Here is a 20,378-nt window from a genome sequence, read left to right as displayed (position 1 = left end):
GGCTTTGAAGTCTCTGCTTTCTAAGTAAGGTGCAATCAGCCCTCTCTATCTGCAGGTTCCACATTGACAGATTCAACCAACTATTTGATAGGAAATATTCGGGGACAAAAATTACATAAAATTCCCAAAAGCTTAAAGTTGAATTTGCCACGTACCAGCAACTATTTTCATAGTATTTGTATGTATTTCATAGTATTTGCATAGTATTTGTATTAGGTATTATAGGTAATCTAGAGATGATTTAAATGTAATGGGAAGAAGGTTATGTACAAGTGCTACCATGTTATACAAGGGGCTTGAACATCAACGGATCTGGGGGTCCCTGGGGATTCTGAACCCACCTTCCTTGGACATTAAGGGGTGACTGTACCTGGACTGTGGTGGGTCAGCTTCTTTTGAGTACTTCTTTTCTGTCTTGACTACAGGTCACATTTTGTGTGACATTTTTCATCTAGGAGTTTTAAACTGTGTGTTACACATTGTTGTTGACAGGTGGTTGAGATTTTGAGTTGTGTTTTCTTCTGAATGTTGACTTTCATTCTAATAGGTATCTTGATTATTGGCTGATCAGCTTGAACTTCTGTGGGTGTGATTTATCCCTTGTTGGGGTCAGTCTGTGGAAAGCCTCAGTGGGTCTCCCAAGCCTCTCTAAGTCCGTGGACTCAACCTCTGTATTAATAGTCTTCAATCACTATTGAAGACTACCAAAACAGAATACCGCAAACTGTGTGACTTCAAACAACATACGTTTATGCCTCGCACAGTCTCTGTAGGTCAGAAGTCCAGGCTCGCCCAGCTGGTGAGGGCCAGGGTCTCACAGGCTGGAGTCGAGGTGCCAGCCAGGACCGGACTCTCACCTGAGACTCGGGGTCCTCATCTGAGATCACGCAAGCTGTTGATAGAATTCAGATCCTTGCATTCTTGTTTCCTCTCTGGTGGAAGCCAGGGGTCAACTCAGCAAGCAGAGGCTGCCCCGAGGCCCTCCTCACAGGGCCCTCTCCCGGCGGGGCAGCTGGCGATGTCTTCAGAGCCAGCCAGGGCCTCTCAGTCTGCAGTGGTCTCCTGTGCGATGTGACTAATCAAGGGGGTGACCATCCCACCAGAGTCACAGGAGCCACTCACACTCAGGAGCAGGGAGCATACAGGTCAGTGGGAATCGTGCTCACCGCACCCCCAGGCTCTGTTGAGTCTGGTCAGAGACTGGCTTTAGCCTTAGTTAGAGGACGGAGCTGCCTGGTAGCCTGTGGTCCATGGGGTCTCTAGGAGTCGGACAGGACTGAGCGACTTCACTTTCACTTTTCACTTTCATGCATTGGAGGAGGAAATGGCAACCCACTCCAGTGTTCTTGCCTGGAGAATCCCAGCGACGGGGGAGCCTGGTGGGCTGCCGTCTATGGGGTCGCATAGAGTTGGACATGACTGAAGCGACTTAGCAGCAGCAGCAGCAGTAGGGTGGGTCTAGGGCAGCCCTAACTCTTGAGCAGTGTTTCTTAAACCTTTTTCATTGTTGTCTTCCCTAAGAAGCCTTTTTAGACATTTTTCCTCCTAACCATTCCCCCAACTGAATTTGAACATCATAAGTATGCTGTGTATCGATCTGTATATCAGGTACTTTGGAGGGTCATAAACTGTTGTACTATAATCTCTAAGGCTGTCTTGCTCCCCACCCTGGGGACAGTTGGGGATGGCACGATCTCGGGCATGTTCTTACCCCTGAGCTGGGATCTCCCCCCAGCACCCGCTCAGCTGGATCAACAGCTCTTAACTAGTTAGTGAGGCCTCTGCGTTTTCTCCATCCAATTTCCCGCAGTATTCCTTGTCCTTTATCACTTGTTACGTCCTTGTTCCCATGAAAGCACATCCAGTGCCCCTGTGTAGCCTCCCTGCGCGCATGGAGTAGGCGTCAGGGACCCCAGCCAGACCTCTCGTGTCCTCTTCCGACAGCCTGTTGCAGGGGCTTTGGCCACTGTGCCCTGCTTTCTGCCTCCTCAGCGGGGCAGGACGCTGCTCTCAATGGGGATGCAGCTGCTGTGCTGCCGTCTGAAGGAAGGTGTCCCGGGCCTGGGGGGCCGGGGCAGCCGTAGGTTTGCGTTCTGAGAGTCTCAGGCTTGTCCTGCCTTTTGTCCGATGCCACCCCCCACACCCCCCCAACCCCCCCCACCACCACCCCCCCCCCCCCGCTTTATGGTTGTGCTGGCAAGAGAGCTAGTTCAGAAGCTGTCACTTCATCATAGCTTGGAGCAGAAATTGAGCTGATTCCACATGTTATTATCTTAAATAATAAAAGCTCAGTTTCCTCCAAGGTACCCATTGTTAAAAGCCAACTGAAAGTTTTAATTACTTTTTATTTTGAGGTAGTTTATTTTGTTCAGTGTTTCCTTATATTAAGTTAGATAATTTATATGATTAATATATTCACTTAGAACAAAATGAGAAAGTTAGTCACTCAGTCGTGTCTGACTCTGTAACCCACCAGGCTCCTCTCTCCAAGGGATTTTCCAGGCAAGAGTGGGTTGCTATTTCCTTCTCCAGGGTATTTTCCTGGATCGAATTGTAGCTAAAGTATTGACAGTGTCTGATAATGCTGTCTTAATTCTTGTTTTAAGAGAACTTTCTCCTACATGAAAATCTGTGCTGTGGTTTTTTGTTTGTTTTGTTTTTTAGAAAACTCAGAAAAATAAGATGTATCCTGGCAAAAGGAAGAAACCAAGAGGTTACACCACAGGTATAGAAGTGTTTTATATGTAGTCAATCGTTCAAGAAGTTCTTTTTTAAAAATATATTTTTTAATTTAATAAAGTAGTACATTTAAGTATATAAAATTTCCACTTTAAAAAGTTAAAAAATATATGACTTTGGAGTAACTGAGTTTTCCAGCAATCTGTCATGAAAATTTTCAATATACAACAAAGGATAAAGAATTGAACAATATTTATTCATATACCTACTAACTAGATTTTACCATCAGAATTTATTTCTACTTGCCTTAGCACCTATTCATTAATCTATTTTAATTTTTCATCACGTTATCACTCTCTTCAGACATCAAACTATGCACTTTTAGAAGCCTTTTTTCATTCAATGTAACTTTGAGATTCATGCATATTATTCTGCATCATTTTTATTGGCACAAAGTTTATTGAAAAATGGGAGGAAAATAAAGCATTTTCTCTCCAGTTTTTTAAAAGATAAGTTTTGTTTTTCTAATTATAAAAATGTTTATTTTAGAAAATTTCAAAGATATAGAAAGGATGATAACATCACCTACAATTCCATCACCCCAAAGTAACTGCCATGTTTTTTGGTCTATACTCTTCAGTCCTTTTACTGAGCTTTTCTCACCCTAAGTGGGCTCATATCCTGTCATTCAGTATTCTACATACCATTTTAATGAATATGTAATATTTCTTTCACAAATGTACAAAGTTATAGTTAATCTCTTATATCAGCTGTCTGAATCAATATATGCAATAACCTTCCTGTGTCCTAGAAGTGATCCGTCAGGTAGATTAAAACTAACAAAACACAGTTAACAAAGATCTGCATCACCAGTAGCATTCAGTAACAGCCGGCTGTTAAAGGCGCAGCAGGGTAACTAAGGGACGGCTGCTTTTGGCTGCTTCAGAAGTGGGCCAACCAAGGAGGCGGCCACTAGAGGGCGCCCTACCGACAGGGGTTTGTGAGCCTGTCTTCTCCCATGCGTTTCTTCAAAACCTCTTACTATTTTTAGCAATTTGGTGGAATACTTTTGTTGTAGGCTTTCAGATCCCTGGACCTAGAGCTAAATTGCTGATAATCAGTATATTAAATTAACCTATCCTGATGTTGTAGATACTTCCGACTGTGCACCTATTTGGTGTTTAAAAGAAAAGAAAGCCAGTGACATCATGGAATTAGATGTGTTTTTGTCTGCGTTCGAGAACATTCTTCTAGAGTATGAGTGAGTCTTTTGATGTTGTCATTTATGTGCCTAATAAATTTCCCTTGAAATAGCACTTCTGTTCACCCCACAACTTGATATGTAGAACTTTCATTATCATTTTTATGTACTTTTAAATTTCTATTATACTTTTTTCTTTAAGCCTCTGATTTAGTAGTATGTTATTGTATGTCCTTGTATGTTCCTTTTTAATTTGTATTTATTAATCTTCTGCCTTAAATAGTTACAGTCCAATTTCATGGACTGGTAATACCTATTTTTGAAATACTGAGGCTTCCTTTATGGCCTAGCACATAATCTCTGTGGAAGCTGTAATTATTGGATCTGTGTAGAATCAGTATTACTCAGTTTTTCCTGGTATTTCTATCAATTTATGCTATCTCTATAGAGGTTATTTTACTAGGATATCATGTTTAAAATTGCTCTTTTAGATTGAACATTTTATCCTTATGAAGTGACTCTTTTCATTCCTAAAAATGCTTTTTTTGGTTTTAAAATCTTTAATCTCATATGTCACTAGATTTCTTTAGTATTTGCCAGATTTTACATTCTTTTAACTTTTACTTCCTACCTTTGTCTCATGTTAAACTGTTATTTATTACAAAATCCTTTTTAAGTCCAGTGTCCATCTTTGAATTTCACTTTAGTCCATTACACTTAATTATCCTTACCTTTAGAAGAATGTATTTATCCTTTTTTAAATTTATAACTCCCCACCAGTAAGATTAGAACTTTGGCAAGCTGTGATATCTTGGTCTTCCCTCCCTGCCCCCACCACAAAGTGCATCATGTTTAACCTGGAGACTGTTTAATTCTGGGAAAAGGGTGATCAGAGTTGATATGAAATGGCTGTTTGAATTTAGGGTCTAGACTTTGAACTTGCCAGAACCAGTTAAGAACTGCAGCTTCTTAATGGTTCCTGGAGTCCTCCTCATAAGGCTTTTAGGGCTATATGTGGTTGTTGGTTTCCCTGTGGAGGAATGAGGTCTGGGGTTTCTTATTCCATCTTCTGATGTCAAAAGTGCAGGCCATCTCTCCTGCTTAGCGTCTGAAGAATTAGGCCACGGGCCTAGTCCCCTTCTCCTGGGTGACTTTTCCTCATGTATTTGCCCCAAGAAAAAAATGGCTATATGACAAGCTCTCACTCACACAAGAGGTTTATTTTCAATTCAGACTTTAAATTCTAGTGTTGTTCTGTGACGAGGCCGAGCAGGGGTTAGCTCCACCCTGGCAGGGTGTGGGTCACCATGGATCTGTGTCCAGCTGTGAGGGAGGGAGACTGGGCTCTTCTGTCCCTGACAACAGGGACCCAAACCAGTTTCTTTGTTTGGGTCAGCTTTTGCAGAGCTGAAGAGCTGGCTTCTGGCTGCTTATATAGCGGTTAGTCCAAATGTGAGGCCCAGTCCCTTCCCCAGTTGTGGCAGGGAGGGAGGAAAGGGCTGAAGTCTGCTGGCCACTGGATCAGGCTGCAGGGAAGCCCGGGCTTGTCTGGGACCATCACTTTCCACATGGTTTCGTGTCACTTGTGGCTGTGGCCAGTGTCGGGAAGTGCTGGCCACATGCGTCAGGACTTAGGAAAGAGAGTTCCAGTTGTTTTTCTTTTCTTGAGATGCTTCCAGTATTTTTTTTAAACCTGAGAAGGGGCTGCAAGCTGACCATGCCTTCTTAGATATTCAGAATGGCACATGCCAAACTGTGTGTCCCTGGGAATGCTGAACAAATGAAACACGCCTTTCCAAATCCTTCAGAGAGTACCTGAGTTTGACTTTTTTTTCATTCTGCTACAGACAAAAAATAGACTCTCGAGTTTGTAAGGCAGCCATCAACAAATTTCATTCTAATTTGAAAGAAGAACTCATCAAAATGGTAAGTTCAGTGACATAAATTGGTTGGTCTAATTTTTATTTTTTTAAAAACTAATCCTGAGCAACTCACTGTTGTCTTGGAAAAGCTTGCATTTGCTGCCAGTGTGGTGAAGATTAGAAACTGGATATGATATGTTGTAAAACGATAAACACTTGACTTTGGAAAATGCATGCAAATATTTGGTTTTGTTTTGTGTAGGTTCAAGAAATCCAGATGTTGAAGACTCTGAAAAGGAAGAATGCTAAGGTAAATCACTTACGTGATTAAAGACGCAGTCCTGTAGAAGGTGCACATACATGGCAAGTAAGACCCGACTCTGGGTTTTGTGACCTACAGTTTGTGGAGGCCGTTTATCTTTTTAGTCAGGCTTTTGTTTGGTCGATCTGGTGACTGTTCAGGTGAGTACTGATCAAGTCAGTAATGTTGAGATGTAGGCTAAGGAACAGGGGTCCCAGTTGGCCTAAAAATGGCTCTCAAGCCCCAAATGACCCCTTACATAGTTGCATATTATGTAATACGTGTATCACTACTGTGTGTGTGTCAGAAGTCTTTCAGACTAAAGAACTGGCTCGAGTCTCAGAAAGGGCAGGCTAGGAAGAATACTGGGCCAAGGTCAGGAGATCTCTTGTCATGGTGCTGCTGCCTCAGTGTCCTGTTGCCACTTGGTCTGCAAGGAAACACGGGGCCCTTCCAGCCCGCCTGTTTACAGTTGGACCAAAACGCATGCCTTGTTCTGGCTCTAAAATTGCGTGAACCCATGTGTGGAAGCACAGCCGCCCTCTGTGTTTATAACAGAAATGGGCGTGAAGTGGATAGTTTTCCTTGTGGTGAAAAACAAACTATTCTGGTGAAAAACAACAGCCTTTGCTGTTTTTCAGTTTTAACCTCTTGTTGGTCATTCCTGCGTCTCTCACAAGCAAGCAGGAGAGTAGTCTGAATGTCCAGCAGTGGAACATGAGGTAGTCGCTGAAAGTGATGGTTGAGATGATGCAGTGAATCCTGTTGAAATGTTCTCTGTAAAATACAAATTGTGTCATGGCATTCCCGTGCTTCAGGATTTTCCTAGTGTATTAGAGGGCGTAGGAATGCCTTACTTGGTAGCTCACAGGGTAGTAAAATAGGCCCTCCTCTTCGGGGCTATCTGCAAGAGGACCCCCTGGACTTCTCCAGTTCCCTGTTCTTTCCCTTCATAGCACACGTCACAGGCTGTAATTACATCCCTTTGTATGTCATGTCTGTCTGCCCTGTGTGACCAGAGTTGGTAAGAATGGGGTTTGCCGTGTTTCCCACTGTGCTTCCAGTACCTGGCACAGTGTACAAGGCAGTGCTCAAATGTTTACAAAACTAATGTAACAAATTTTTGTTACTAGATGATCTCCAATATCGAAAAGAAAAGGCAGCGTTTGATTGAAGTCCAGGATGAATTGCTTCGGTAAGTAATATCGAAATTCTCTTTGAGAACTTAAAATAGGGATTTAATCACAGCGTTTCATGTGAGGTTTTGCTATAAAAGTTGCTGCCGTGTTGCATTTAAACACCAGGTCTTCTCTGGGCTGGAAGCTCAGTCAAGGGCGGTTATACTGCCGAGTTGAGAAGCTTTTAGCAAATCAGCCCTGATGTGCCCACCACGAGCTCTCTCAGTCCCCGCCTGAGAGGCGTTCTGATTGGATCAGCCCTGATGTGCCCACCACGAGCTCTCTCAGTTCCCGCCCGAGAGGCGCTCTGATTGGACATGTAACGCGTGGACGCGAGGCTTAAGTGCGGGCTCTACCACTTGGCTGGGCAGCCTTGGGCAGGCCGTCCTCTCAGTGCCTCATTCCCTCGTTTGCAATGAGCATGACGGTGACTGTACCTCCCAGGGTGTGTGAGGCCTGAGTGAGTAAATGCGCAGAAAGTGCCACACCGTGACTGGCATACACAGTGTCGTATGCGGCGTTACCAGTTTCCATGAGTGTCGTTGAGACGCATCGCTTGGTGTGACACACCTGGGCCCAGGTGTCAGGCCAGAAGAATTTCCAGGTCTGTCTCCACGTGTGCTTAGGAAGACAAGCGCAAGCCGTCCGCTCTGTTTCTGGTGGTCTTCCTCACAGACGGGGTGGCCGGGTGAGCCGGAGGGTTGGCAGAGAAGCAGCAGCAGAATAAGCAGTGTCAGGTACGCTCCCTGCCCTTCAGGAGCCTTAAAGTAGCTTGGAAAGTGGTCTTAGAAGACAACCTATGAGTGAGTACTAAGTTTGAAAGATGAGACCTGCCCCAGAAGTCTAGAAGAGGGAGAAATGGGTTGTCTTGGCCTTTGGTTCCCAGATCCAGCCTCTGAACAGGTGCTGCTGGCCGGCACTGCAGCCTTCATGGGCCCAGGCCAAAGTCAGAAAAGTAATCATGACGGGACGCTTTTTCAGGTGTTAGCTGTGTGTCGCTGGGTGCCGTCCTAAGTGCTTTGTGATACCAACATATTAATCGTCACCATAACCCCGGGAGGCAGGGCGTTTGGCCACAAGACAACTATGTAAGACTCGGATCTCTCAGAGCTTCCAATCCTTTTTCTAGACAGAGTTGTAGAACTTGAGAGGTACAGTATTTTGGAAAGGCATAGAAAGAAAGAAAATGTGTATCATTGTTTTACATGTAGAAAACCCAAGGCACAGGGCGGTAACATTCCAACAGCCCCCAACCCGGAAATGGGGGAGCCAGGACCCGGTGTCTGCCCACTGGCTCCCGACCCAGCGCTCCTGCCCACGACCCTGCTGGCGCCCGACCCAGCGCTCCTGCCCACGACCCTGCTGGCTCAGGGGGTTTCCCACTGGTTCAACACACAGAACTGTACGGGGACTTCTATAAAATGATATTAGAGCAGGTTTTAAATATATCTTTGTGAGAATGAAACATGGTAGCCATTCCCCATTCTTTTATAAATTGGTCCACAATATCCAAGTTATCCTTTTTATTTTATATGTTAAGAGACTTACGAGCTACTGAGACAGAAAGCAGGTTGCCCAAGGTTGCACACCTCATCCAGGCACTGAGATAGTTTTTCCACTGCTTTTATTAGACTTGGACAAAATTTCATAAGACAGAGGGGCAGAGGAAAGGCTTTTGGTCCATGCTTTTACTGCTACACTGCAGTGTTGGTCTACATCCATCTGGGGCGCTAAAATCTTGATACCCAAGTATATGTTTCAATTCAGTGGTTCCTAAGACTCTAAAAATGACTTAATGAACTTTAAGATACATAAGGCATATTTTTCTGTGGGCTTCACTGCTAAGTACTTTTTAGGCATCATATTTCAGAGTTTTTGCTATATTTAAATTGATTTCAGAATCATTCACATTGATAATTTGAAAGCTAATGATATCTTAAACCACCTAGTCCACCTTCCCTGTTTATTTACTTCACTCAAAACCCTTACACACTCCACCTTAGGCTGAAGTTCCACTTTGTCATTTCTTTTTGGGAAAAATATCTTTCTGTTTTAGGGTAGAACCAGAGCTGAAACAACTACAAATAAAGTATGAGGAACTTCAGGAGAGAAAAGCTTCCCTTAGGAAGGCAGCATATTTCCTGTCTAATCTCAAGCAGCTTCATCAAGATTACTCAGATGTTCAAGAGGAAGAACCAAGTGTAAAGGAAACAGTAAGTTCAGTTTTTAATTTTCACTCTGCTTCAGAAGACACAGGGCTCCTGTTAGAGAGCCAGAGCTTGGAGGGGAGAGCAGTGGAGACGCCAGGTCTACCCAAAAAGCAGCCCTATAAACTGGTGAAAATTTGTTCACACCACTTCTTTAGCTAATTAATTAAGGCCAGAGAGGTAAATGAAAATCCAGAAACACTGATTTTACTAAGGTATTTAAGCTTCAGAGAACTGAATTTCTTGAAGGGAAAGTGTATCCTCTGGACAAAACTCAACTTGTCGTCAACCTAAGACTAAGACCACTAAAACCTATACAAGTTTTAAAGACCAACCTCTTGTTCTTTGTTCAGCCCGTATTTTTACTATCTTTTGTATCTGCAAAAGTAGCCATTATCCCATATAAATGGTAGGTATGATTTTAGAAGTTGAAAAATGTTTTAAGAGGGCATGCAGGAGGGGAAAGGGTGGTTGGCATAGATTCTTTTCTGTGGTCTTACAAGGTAGTGAATATAGCTGGCCCTGTCCTTGCTGTTCATGCTTTATATATAGTAGTGTGTCTGAGTTATGCTTTCAGAGTGTAGATACCAGGGTACATGCCTTACCTCTTTTCTTAAACTAAGAATCCAGTACCTAATGTTAGTTCTTCCTCCCCTGAGAGCAGGTGCCCCCCAGTACAATAGGTTGAACACATTAGGCTCTCAAATATCTGTTAAACTGAATTGCCTAATGGTAGGTGATATAGACAAAATTATTTGGGTTGTAGTCACTCTGATAGCTTTGTGCTTAATTTTGTTTCTAAGAAAACCACCTTGAAAACATAAGCAACAAAATATTCTAAGTATAATATAGCTGTCAGGACTTTAGTCACTGGCCCTTAGATACAAGTTGTACCATGATATTTGGCGTAAGTTTCAAACTCATGAGTTGAGTTTTGTTTCCTATTTTTATGCTGGGTTTGTATTTAATTTTGTCTTTAATCATTAAGGACACTTGGATTGGCAACTGAGAACCACATGGTTAATTTTCTCAAAAAGTAATTTTTCTAGATGAGTTTTATGGGCCTGGTGTCTTGTTACGTCGGTTCTTACAGTGAACCTGCTGAGCCACAGAGCTCTGGCTAACCTGCCCAGACCACGTCTTGGCCTGTCCAGGGAGACTTTGGTTTAAGTCATTCGGATGCCATTGCTCTTTGACCCGGCTGGTCTCCTGGGTGAGGAGCTCAGGCTTTGCAGAGCAGTTCCCTTGCAGCCTGTTTATCAGTTGTTCTGAGGTGACGGATTAAAAACAATTTCGTAAAAATGAGTGAACAGTGATTCATGGAAAACACTATTATCACTGGCATTTGGTCATAACATTGAACTACATAAAGTGGATAGGATTTTAAAAGGGTTAAGTTTTTTTATTCATCTAAATATTTTTCTTCAACAGTATGATTCATCCAGCCTTCCAGCTTTGCTGTTCAAAGCAAGACCCCTTTTAGGAGCCGAACATCATCTGCAAAATATCAACTATCAATTAGAGAATCTCCTTGACCAGAAATGAGACCAGTCTACTAAGATGTGCACATTTAAGAGTAGTCTCATGATACAGTTTTAGAAGGTAACAGGCAGTATATATTTTTGCACAAAGGAAAATGGGAAGAAAACCTGAACTTTATTACTAGTAATTTGAACTGAATATTTTTTATTGTTATAACATTCTCAGATAAGTTTAAAAGCAGGAAACTGTCTTACTGTTCAGACTGTATGTATGACCTTGAGCTTGTCACCAGAATTTAATATTGCTTTGTCATTAAAATTAAATAGCTAAGTATAGTAGTTTTAGAGGCCATAATTAACTTTTCTAGTTAACACCAAGTACTAAGTTATGTTTTACAGTGTTGACACCTCGTCAGCCCTTAGAAGCTCTACCCTACAAATAAACATGCAAAATTAAGCTGATGTGAACATAGTTAATCACCTAAGGAGAATTCTACTGAATTTTAATAAGCACACTGGAGCTAATTTTCAATAAAACTGGTTTATTTGAGTACATAAGATTTGGAAGTAAAGTGATAAATAAAACAGCTGATATAACAGGCTTATTTAATAAGTTACTATAATTTAATGGTACTAAATCTGCCTTCATGTAGATTACAGCCTAGTTATGTCAGTGTCCATAATTAGCTACTCTTGTAACACTTCTAGTAGTAGTTCATCAGGAATTTCATCCATCCTATTATAAGCCAGAAGACTGTTCTCTGCAGCTTCTGCTAATTCAGCATCTTCTGTAGCCTCCAAAATGTAAGTATCATCAATGCCGTTATCCCAGTCAGCGTCGGAAAATGCCCCTTTCGACAACACGCTAGATGACGGTCCATGAGGACTCTTGGTTTCAGTGTCTGCTGTTGTATCTGTTGTAAACTCCTCTTCCTGTAGTTCCAAGGAGGAGGGAGAACAGAGTAGGAAGAAAATACCGATTATTCAAACAGAATGTGTGATGATTTCACCATACAGTTGGATCTGTACTGCATTAAGGTATTCAGTTCAACAGATACCAAACACGGGACGGTACAGTCTCCAATGCAGTCATCACGGGCTCATCGTTGCTGCCTTTGTGGAACACTCACAAAACTCCACATTGGAAATGCCTGCAGCTCCGTGGCACGCCCTCTCCGGTGTACACAGATGGGCTACAGCAAAGGGAGACTGAGTCTTCACAAGTGGACACACTGGAGTCTGCTATCTGAACAGACTAAGTTCTTGATAGTTTTAAAATTAGATTGAAAAAGGTTTTGAGATAACTACATGACTGAGTGTCTGATTTGATCAAAAGTATGACTGGATTTTGAATATTAAACATATTGTATTAACATCAAATTTCCTGAATAATTTCACTATAGATGTATAAGAATGTTCTAATTCTCCAGCTACATGCTTGAGTATTAAGAGACGAAGGGTTTTGATATCTGCTCTTACTCTAAAGAGATTTGTTATGGACTGAACGTTCGTCACCCCCTTCCCCTTTAGACTGATCCCAACGCCCAGTGTGGTGGTATTAGGTGAGGGCTGCAGGAGGCAGGTGCTGAGATAGAAGGGAATGGTGCTAGTGCTCTGTGACCCCGTCTCCCAGGGACAACACAGTGAGAGACACCGCTCAGTGACCCGGGAGCTGACGGGAGTCCACAGCACCTTGATCTTGGACTGTCCAGCCTCCAGAACTGTGAGAAATTTGTTGTTTTTAAGTCACTCAGTCTGAGGTACTCTGTTACAGCAGCCTGAAATGCCTAGGACAAGAGTCATCAAAAATAATGTGTCATGTGTACAGTAGCGGGAGAAAACAAGTGTGGCCAAGTGTTTAAGAACCAATCAAGAAAAGGCTCACAGGAGGGTTCCTTGTTCTTCTGCAGCATTTCTGCAGGTTAAAACTCTTTCATTGCAATAGAAAACAGGCAAATATCAGTAACACTGGAGTTTAGCTTAAAATACTAAAAGTGTTAACTGTTAAACAGTATAATAAACCTATCACTCAGTTTTTAAGTAAAAAGCTAAAATAAGTTAAATCCAAGAAGTGGTAATACTGGTCACCAAAGGTACTTACAATTTGGTGTTTTCAAGGTATTACTGGATTAGCAGGAAAAAAAAAAACTTTCAGAAACCCACTAAAACCACAGCCATTTATCAAAATAACACTTCAAATAAACTAGGGTGAAATATTCTCAGAGACAAAGTTTGGTTCTTTGAAAACACTTTTTAACCTAGTAATTTACCAGAGACTGGCGATCAGGTATTTTATATCCAGCTCCTACAGATCAAGGAGGTTTCTACCATTTCAGTATAAATTTTTTCAGGAGAGACGTTTTTAAAGTTGAATACATACCAGACAGTTACCTAGATTATAAACTCAAGCACTCAAGTAGGTAACTTTCATTTTAACCATAACACTATAAACAAAAGGGGGAAAAGTGTAGAAGAGTCCTTAATACAAAGTTCTTGTAAAATATTAGACCTCATATTAAAGTAAACAGAGGGCAGTTACAGGCAATCCATAATAGAAACATAGAAACCTGAATGTTAAACTGTAAATTAAAACACCTGAAATACCACTTTATGTCTACCAGCTTGGTACAGATTAAAAGGTAAAAATAAGAAATGGCAAGTGGAGGATAACCTAATTTCCTATCATTTTCATGGAGAACAATTTGGTAAAACAGAAAATATGACAGTTTAAGTAGGAAAAATCCCTACAATATAGTATATATACTACTAATTTTGGAAGCTCCAGACCAAAACATTAATCTGAGTGGTAAAATTATGAGAATGATTTTTTCTTTTTGCGCTTTATGTATTTTGTAATGTTTTTCTACAATGAATGTGAATTACTTGGGTAAGTAATATAAAAGTTTTTTTCAAAGAAAAATATTGGTTTGGCAGTCTGGTAATATCTACCAAAGTTTAAAGTGTATATATATATATCCTATAGAACTATCTCTAGAAATTCTTTCTAGATATAAAGAAAGTATATTCTGATATACTTTGTAAAGCTAAAATGTCTGAATCTGGTTAATAGCTATCTATTTCTTATGCAGCAGTGGGAAAAAATGAGGTTGAGAGCAGATGTGTGCTGAGGTGGAACGACCACTGCAGCAGTTCCTAAGTGGAAACAAAGTTCCAACCTGTGTTCAGATGATACCTGGACACCATTAGCTCCTTGAACCACTGTACGAAGTCGCTTCAGTTGTGTCCGACTCTGTGCGACCCCACAGACGGCAGCCCACCAGGCTCCGCCGTCCCTGGGATTCTCCAGGCAAGAACACTGGAGTGGGTTGCCATTTCCCTCTCCATTGCGTGAAAGTGAAGTTGCTCAGTCGTGACCGACTCGTAGGGACCCCATGGAACGCAGCCCACCAGGCTCCTCCATCCATGGGATTTTCTAGGCAAGAGTACTGGAGTGGCTTGCCATTGCCTTCTCCGTAGAAACCAGGAGGAAACTACAAAGTGCACTTACCTCTTTGAGAAGAGACAGAAGACATACTTCAGCAGGTAGTGGAAAGCCTGAATCAGAAAGACAGTAGAACTGTTTTATATAATATCTAATTTTTACTCTGTGGTAAACGTAAAAATTAGTAACTCACAGTCAGATTTGAAGTTTTCTGCTTTGCAGACAGGGTCATGACATTTTTGATACCAAACTTCATTTTTCAAGTCAACCAAAATCCTTTACATTTAAAACAAAAAGTAAAAATTAGTACCTTCCAGACAGGATAAAAAGCAAAATCCCGTTACATGCCATTTACTAGAGAGATGCCTAAGACTTAAAGAGGGAGAAAAGATAGAAAGTAAAAGGATACAAACATATCTGACAAATGGTGTTTGCCAAAACTATGAACTTTAGGGCAAAAATTATATACTGACCAAAGTTTCTCCCAAGAAGATAAAATTCTCAACTTGTTCCCGCCAAATAAGAGATCTTCAAAATATGTGAGTAAAGCTTACAGAACTTCAAGGGTAAACAAATATTCAACCATAATTTAAGATTTAAAAAAGAAAACATTCTTCTGATAATTGATACCAAACAATCACCCCAAAACTCAGGATATCAAAAATTTGAGTATTTAAAACAATTTAAAAAACTGACTATGCTAGGTACAGTATGAATCATTAAATGTATAAGTACTCATTCACACATTCTCTGACTACAAAACAGATTTAGAAATAAGCAATAAAAAGAACTGAAACTCAAAACTTAGAAATTTAAAACATTTTTCTTAATAACCAAGTTACTCAAGGAAAATTCATGATGGAAATTAGAATATGCTTAGAATTAAATGGATTGAAATTACATATTGAAATAGGTGAGGGGAATTTCCTGGCGGTACAGTGATTAGGATTCCATGCTCTCACTGCCAAGAGCCCAAGTTCAATCCCTGGTCGGGAAACGACGATCCCACAAGCCTCACAGTAGTGCCAAAAATAAATAATAAAATGTGAAACTGAGCTAAAGTGATCTTTAGAAAGAAATTTAGAATCTTTAGCAGTAACACAAATAATTTAGAAAATGAACAACAATAAATCTTAAAGGCAGAAAGTAATAACAAAAATTTCTAAAAGTCAGTGAGGACAGAATGAAGACTAATAAAATTCAAGATTAATCAAAAAAGGTATAAAGACAAGTGGTATTATAAGTTGAGATATAACTACAAATATATATTAAAAATATATATTATGAACTTTTTCTAGTAATGCTGAAAATTTTCGTAGAATAGACACAGTACTAGATAAAAATATACCAAATCAAGCAGAGTTACAGAAAACCCAAACAATCCTATAACCACTAGAATTTTTTTTTAAGTAGTTTAAAATCTTCCCACATTTCAGAGAAAAGAAACACAAAATGGCTAACTATGTGTTTGGGACATTTACCAAGGAGAGAAAAATGGGCTGGTAGCTCAGTCTAAGGGCCCCATAAACATTCCAGTAACAGACTTCCCAATAGACAAATGCTACAGTTTCCAAACTGTGCACGGAAGTGCCCCAGGGCGATACAGGATATGTCTGTCTTTCAGGGGATAGGGTGACATCTGTCAGGCACCTTGCAACCGCTTGCTTGTAACTCACAGGCTCTACAGTACAGTATCACCCTTCTCCATTCCTTTCAGTGATGTCCTGTCTTTGTAGAGCTGGGTGTTTGATATTGGTGGTAGTGATAAAGTAGCATAAATATGGAATGAGACGTGAGGGTGAGGCTGGCAGTGTCCAGCTTGATCCCAAAGTTTGAGTTTATGCATGCAGGCTTCAAAAGGACACACAGCTCATTAATAAGCATCCTTAAGAGTCAACAGGTCCCAACTTCCAAGGATAAGTCAAGTCACTGTGATGTAATATACACATAGCAACTACAGTTAATACTATATTGCATATTTGTAAATTGGTAAATCTTAAAAGTTCTCATCACAAGAAAACAAAAATGTAACTATATATGGTGATGGATGTTAACCAGACTTACTGCTGAGATCATTTTGCAGTTGTACATAGATATCAAATGTTTTACATCTGAAGCTAGCTAGTATAATGTTAAATGTTAAATGTCAATTATATCTCAATTTAAAAATGAAATAAGAATACTTCATTTCAATTGATGCATATTGTTTTTTCAAAGTGCTACTAAATTATCAGGGCAAATATTAAGTTGCTTGAAACTGATTAATAAGTATAGGTATTTCTCTTGTCCTTGGAACAATGTGAAAAAGTTCAGACACTAAGGGCACCATGAACTGAGTCTGGGAACCACTGGGCCAGTGGCAGTTTGCCAAGCTGAGCGTCCTTGTCTATAAAGAATGCCCTTGGCAGGAGGTCTCTGATTTCTGTGTATGGTAAACAGGCCTAGAGTCTGTGGGTTTATAAGACACGGTTCCCTGCACATGTCACACATGCTATGTAACCATGAATATAAAACAGATGGTTCATAACCTCAGTGTTCCCTGCTGTGTACGGTGGCTGCTAGCTCCTGCCTCAGCTCTGAGCCGGAGTTAGAGAAAGTGTCCCGTGTAGGAAGGACGTGGGGAGCCGTGCCTGGTGTCCCAGGCCTGACTGCTTCCTTATACCTTTAAAACTACTAGTAAAGCTTATCATTGGGTAAGATCTCTGATTTGGATGAGGGAGGTTTGACGATCCAATCCTCAAATTAGTAATCGGAAACTCAGATGAAAACCACAATACCATTTAAACTCACCAGATTAGCAAAACAAATTTAAAAACCTAACGATAGTAAAATTTTGGTAAGAATATGGGGCAGGACAAAATCTGAAAACACTGCTGGTGGGAATATCAAGTAGCATGACCATTTGGGAAAATAATTTATCTAATAAAATTCATGCATATTCTGTGACACAGCAATTCTAGTTTGAGAAACTTGCGTATGTGCGCCAAGTGATACACTTGTAGCTTCACTGTTTATAGCAGCAAGCCAAATGTCCACAGCAGGACAGCAGATGAACTGGTCTACTTACATATACAATGATGGAAACAAGCAACAGCTACATTCTGCACTATGCACAAACCTCATGAATATAATGTTGACCAAAAAGCAAGTCAAAGGACCAATTTACCATAAGATTAAAAAATGTAAAATGAAATGTCTGGAGATGCAAGCAAATATGGAAAAAACCATAAAGACGGAAAGATTGCCACAAAATTCAGGACAACAGCTATTATCTCTAAAGAAACTGTACCTGGGCCCACAGGATACTTCTGAGGTTAAAAGTGGTAGATATGGCAACTATATGCACATGTGTGTATATATATATATATATACACACACACATACACACACACGATGTATTTCACACTTAAAAGGAATACACTGGATAATAATACAACCTGTAATTCTTCAGAAAGAAATAGCAACCCGAGAATCTCAAAGTTAAATAATCATTACATGAAATGACTTTCTGGCAAACATTCATGAACAGAAAAAAAGACTAGGAAGATACACCAAAATCACAACCATAGTTCTGGGACTACAGGTGGTCTTTGGTACAGATTTGTGCACTGAGTTTTTGAAGTTTTTTTTAAAAACTGAATTAACCTATGTATACATTATAGCACTGAATCATAATATCTAAGATGTTTTCCAGCTTTTTAAAGTTTCATGATCATTTTCTCACGCCTGGCCCATGTGCTGTAAAAGCTTTATATATTGAAGTCTGAGCTTTGATATTAGGTATTGGCTGGTGGTGGTTTAGTTGCTAAGTTGTGTCTTAACTCTTGCAGTCCCATGGACTGTAACCCACCAGGCTCCTCTGTCCATAGGATTTCCCAAGTAAGAATACTGGAGTGGGTTGCCATTTCCTCCAGATGTTAGATATTAAAACACAGAAATTCTGCTAACATCATAAATTATAATGACTGGGTTTCTATTTTATCCCTATCTGAATATTTCCTTATATGATGTAAAATTCTACTTCTGGTCTTACTTCATCCTTTATTTCCTCTTATTTTACCAGGGGCAAAAGACAAGTCCAAAACAAGGCCTTGCATATACAGCAAGCATTCAATAAATACTGGTTCTCTTCTGGACTATTCTTTGTCTTGAACATGTTAACATAACCTTTAACTCTAATTCTTAAACCCTAGCAGAGTAGTTTCCTTCTTGCCCAAACTTGCTCACGTTTGATTTAGACTCCGTAGGTGTCAAAGGCTAATGGCTACTGGCTCTCATTTCTTTCTAGCCCCACTCAATTCTGCTGTAGTTTCCTCAAGATTTCACTATTTAAGGGGTTATTTTACCAAATAAAGTACAAATAAAGATGATATGTGCTGAGGCAAAGTAATAAGATATTCACAATTAAATATTAAAAAGCACAAGCCAAATATAAGTTGTATGAGTTACAACTAAATCTATTATAACAAAATCATTTTTACATTTTCATCTTAAATTATAAACACTTAAAATATAATACTGGGTAAATACATAGAACTCATTAACAAGCAATAATACTTACATGATATTATTACTCCTGTGGGCTCTTCCAATGTTTTCACACCAGCGGTATTTACAAATGTCATAAACCAACAATTCTTCTGGGAAAAAGTAGTTCCACCGCCGAATTCCTGAACCACAAATAATGTTTCTAAAGGTACTATTACTCTCTCATATAACAGTTAATAAAGAATAAAGTTATCTTTACCTCCTTTAATGCCATTTTTATTCACCAGTGAGAGAACAAATTGATCAACTTCAGGGTAAGGTGAACACTGAAAACCTTCAATGGTTTCTACTGCAACAGAATAAATAATTATAAATCATAACAGCTAAGAGATGAGTTAAATTTTAAGTTGTTCAGTACAACTGTGTTCACAGCCGCCTCCTGCCAGTTTTTAGTTTTCTTGCTTCTCTGCAGTTTGTCTTTTCATCAGTCGTGCATTCTCACAAGGAAGCAGGTAAAATGCAAACCTCTCAAATCAAATTGTAGCTACTTTTCATAAAAAGCATTTAGAATCACTTCAGTTGCTTGCTTCATTCTGATAAAGAGAAAAACAGCCCCCTACACTTGGGAGCTGGCCTTGTGTTAATACTGTCACTGAGACTGCGGTGTGGCCACAAGCTGGCTGGGGACTTGGAGCTCAGCCCTGGTGTTCTCCCATTAATCATAAACTGCTTCACAGAACTTCAGCATCATATAAGGTCACTCTGTGGCCACAATAATTCAGGACAAGAATGAAGACCAAACCACAAAAAGGACCAAACGCCAGCCTATTTTGTCTCAGTAGCTGCTCCTTTACCAGCTGTGGCGTGAGTCTCCCCCGTAGTCAGCCTTCTTTCCAGATAAGATTTATCGAGATATTTAAATCATAAAACTGTCACTGACAGCGCCCAACTCAAAAAACAGCCCACTCTTCCTTGGAGACTCCTCAGAAGCATCTAACTCAAGCCTGGATCCTATAAGAAGTCCTTTCTAACGCCCTTTTTCTGAGATGCCTGTTTCCTATGGTGTGCAGTCTCCACCAAGGTAACCAGCGATAAACTCACTCATCACAGGCGCATTCTCCAGGGTCCTGTGGCTGTAGAGCACTAACATCTTATGTCTTCTGTCTACAACTCTAAGGAAAATTACTTGAAATCTTATTTAAAGACAGAGTAATCTACTTTTCTTAAAGCCCAATTTCACTTACAAAAATAGTATACATAATAGTATACATAATTAAAGAAATTTTGGAAAATATATTAAAGCAGAAATGAGAGAAATAAACTTCAAATCAATGTCTAGAAACAACTGTTAGACAGTAAACAGATAAGAAAATGTTATCCATATTTTTAAAATAAACTTGTGATCATACCTCATATAACGTTAGAGCCTTATCTCAACATCTTAAATGGGCATTTTTCATACTATATAGGCTTTATAAATCTAAATCAAATGTCTACAGAGTATTTTACAGTATGTAACCAATCCAATTTTGTTATATA

The 20,378-nt window shown here is 40.1% G+C and overlaps 2 protein-coding genes across 14 annotated transcripts in view; one reads left to right on the top strand and one right to left on the bottom strand.

The window, feature by feature from the left end:
- Positions 1–12,289, top strand: part of CENPU (centromere protein U) — a 46,757-nt gene extending 34,468 nt beyond the window's left edge. For all 3 annotated transcript variants that reach the window (XM_070781721.1, XM_070781719.1, XM_070781720.1), the window contains 7 exons: positions 2,665–2,725; positions 3,832–3,940; positions 5,728–5,806; positions 6,005–6,052; positions 7,177–7,238; positions 9,278–9,434; positions 10,860–12,289. In XM_070781721.1, coding sequence (XP_070637822.1) covers positions 2,665–2,725; positions 3,832–3,940; positions 5,728–5,806; positions 6,005–6,052; positions 7,177–7,238; positions 9,278–9,434; positions 10,860–10,973 — 630 coding nt within the window. In that variant the 3' untranslated portion in view covers positions 10,974–12,289. The remainder of the gene's footprint in view (positions 1–2,664; positions 2,726–3,831; positions 3,941–5,727; positions 5,807–6,004; positions 6,053–7,176; positions 7,239–9,277; positions 9,435–10,859) is intronic.
- Positions 11,432–20,378, bottom strand: part of PRIMPOL (primase and DNA directed polymerase) — a 46,462-nt gene continuing 37,515 nt past the window's right edge. For 8 of the 11 annotated variants that reach the window (XM_070781714.1, XM_070781709.1, XM_070781710.1 and 5 more), the window contains 5 exons: positions 19,099–19,188; positions 18,913–19,021; positions 14,545–14,627; positions 14,418–14,464; positions 11,432–11,842 (listed from right to left, as the gene is read on the bottom strand). In XM_070781714.1, coding sequence (XP_070637815.1) covers positions 11,597–11,842; positions 14,418–14,464; positions 14,545–14,627; positions 18,913–19,021; positions 19,099–19,188 — 575 coding nt within the window. In that variant the 3' untranslated portion in view covers positions 11,432–11,596. Of the gene's footprint in view, positions 11,843–13,010; positions 13,034–14,417; positions 14,465–14,544; positions 14,628–18,912; positions 19,022–19,098; positions 19,189–20,378 lie in introns of all 11 variants that reach the window. The other 3 variants (XM_070781716.1, XM_070781712.1, XM_070781717.1) reach the window with 3 other exon arrangements.

Source organism: Bos indicus, chromosome 27 (assembly GCF_029378745.1).
Source record: "Bos indicus isolate NIAB-ARS_2022 breed Sahiwal x Tharparkar chromosome 27, NIAB-ARS_B.indTharparkar_mat_pri_1.0, whole genome shotgun sequence".
Classification (NCBI taxonomy): domain Eukaryota; kingdom Metazoa; phylum Chordata; class Mammalia; order Artiodactyla; family Bovidae; genus Bos; species Bos indicus.
This window is presented reverse-complemented; position numbering and strand designations above follow the sequence as displayed.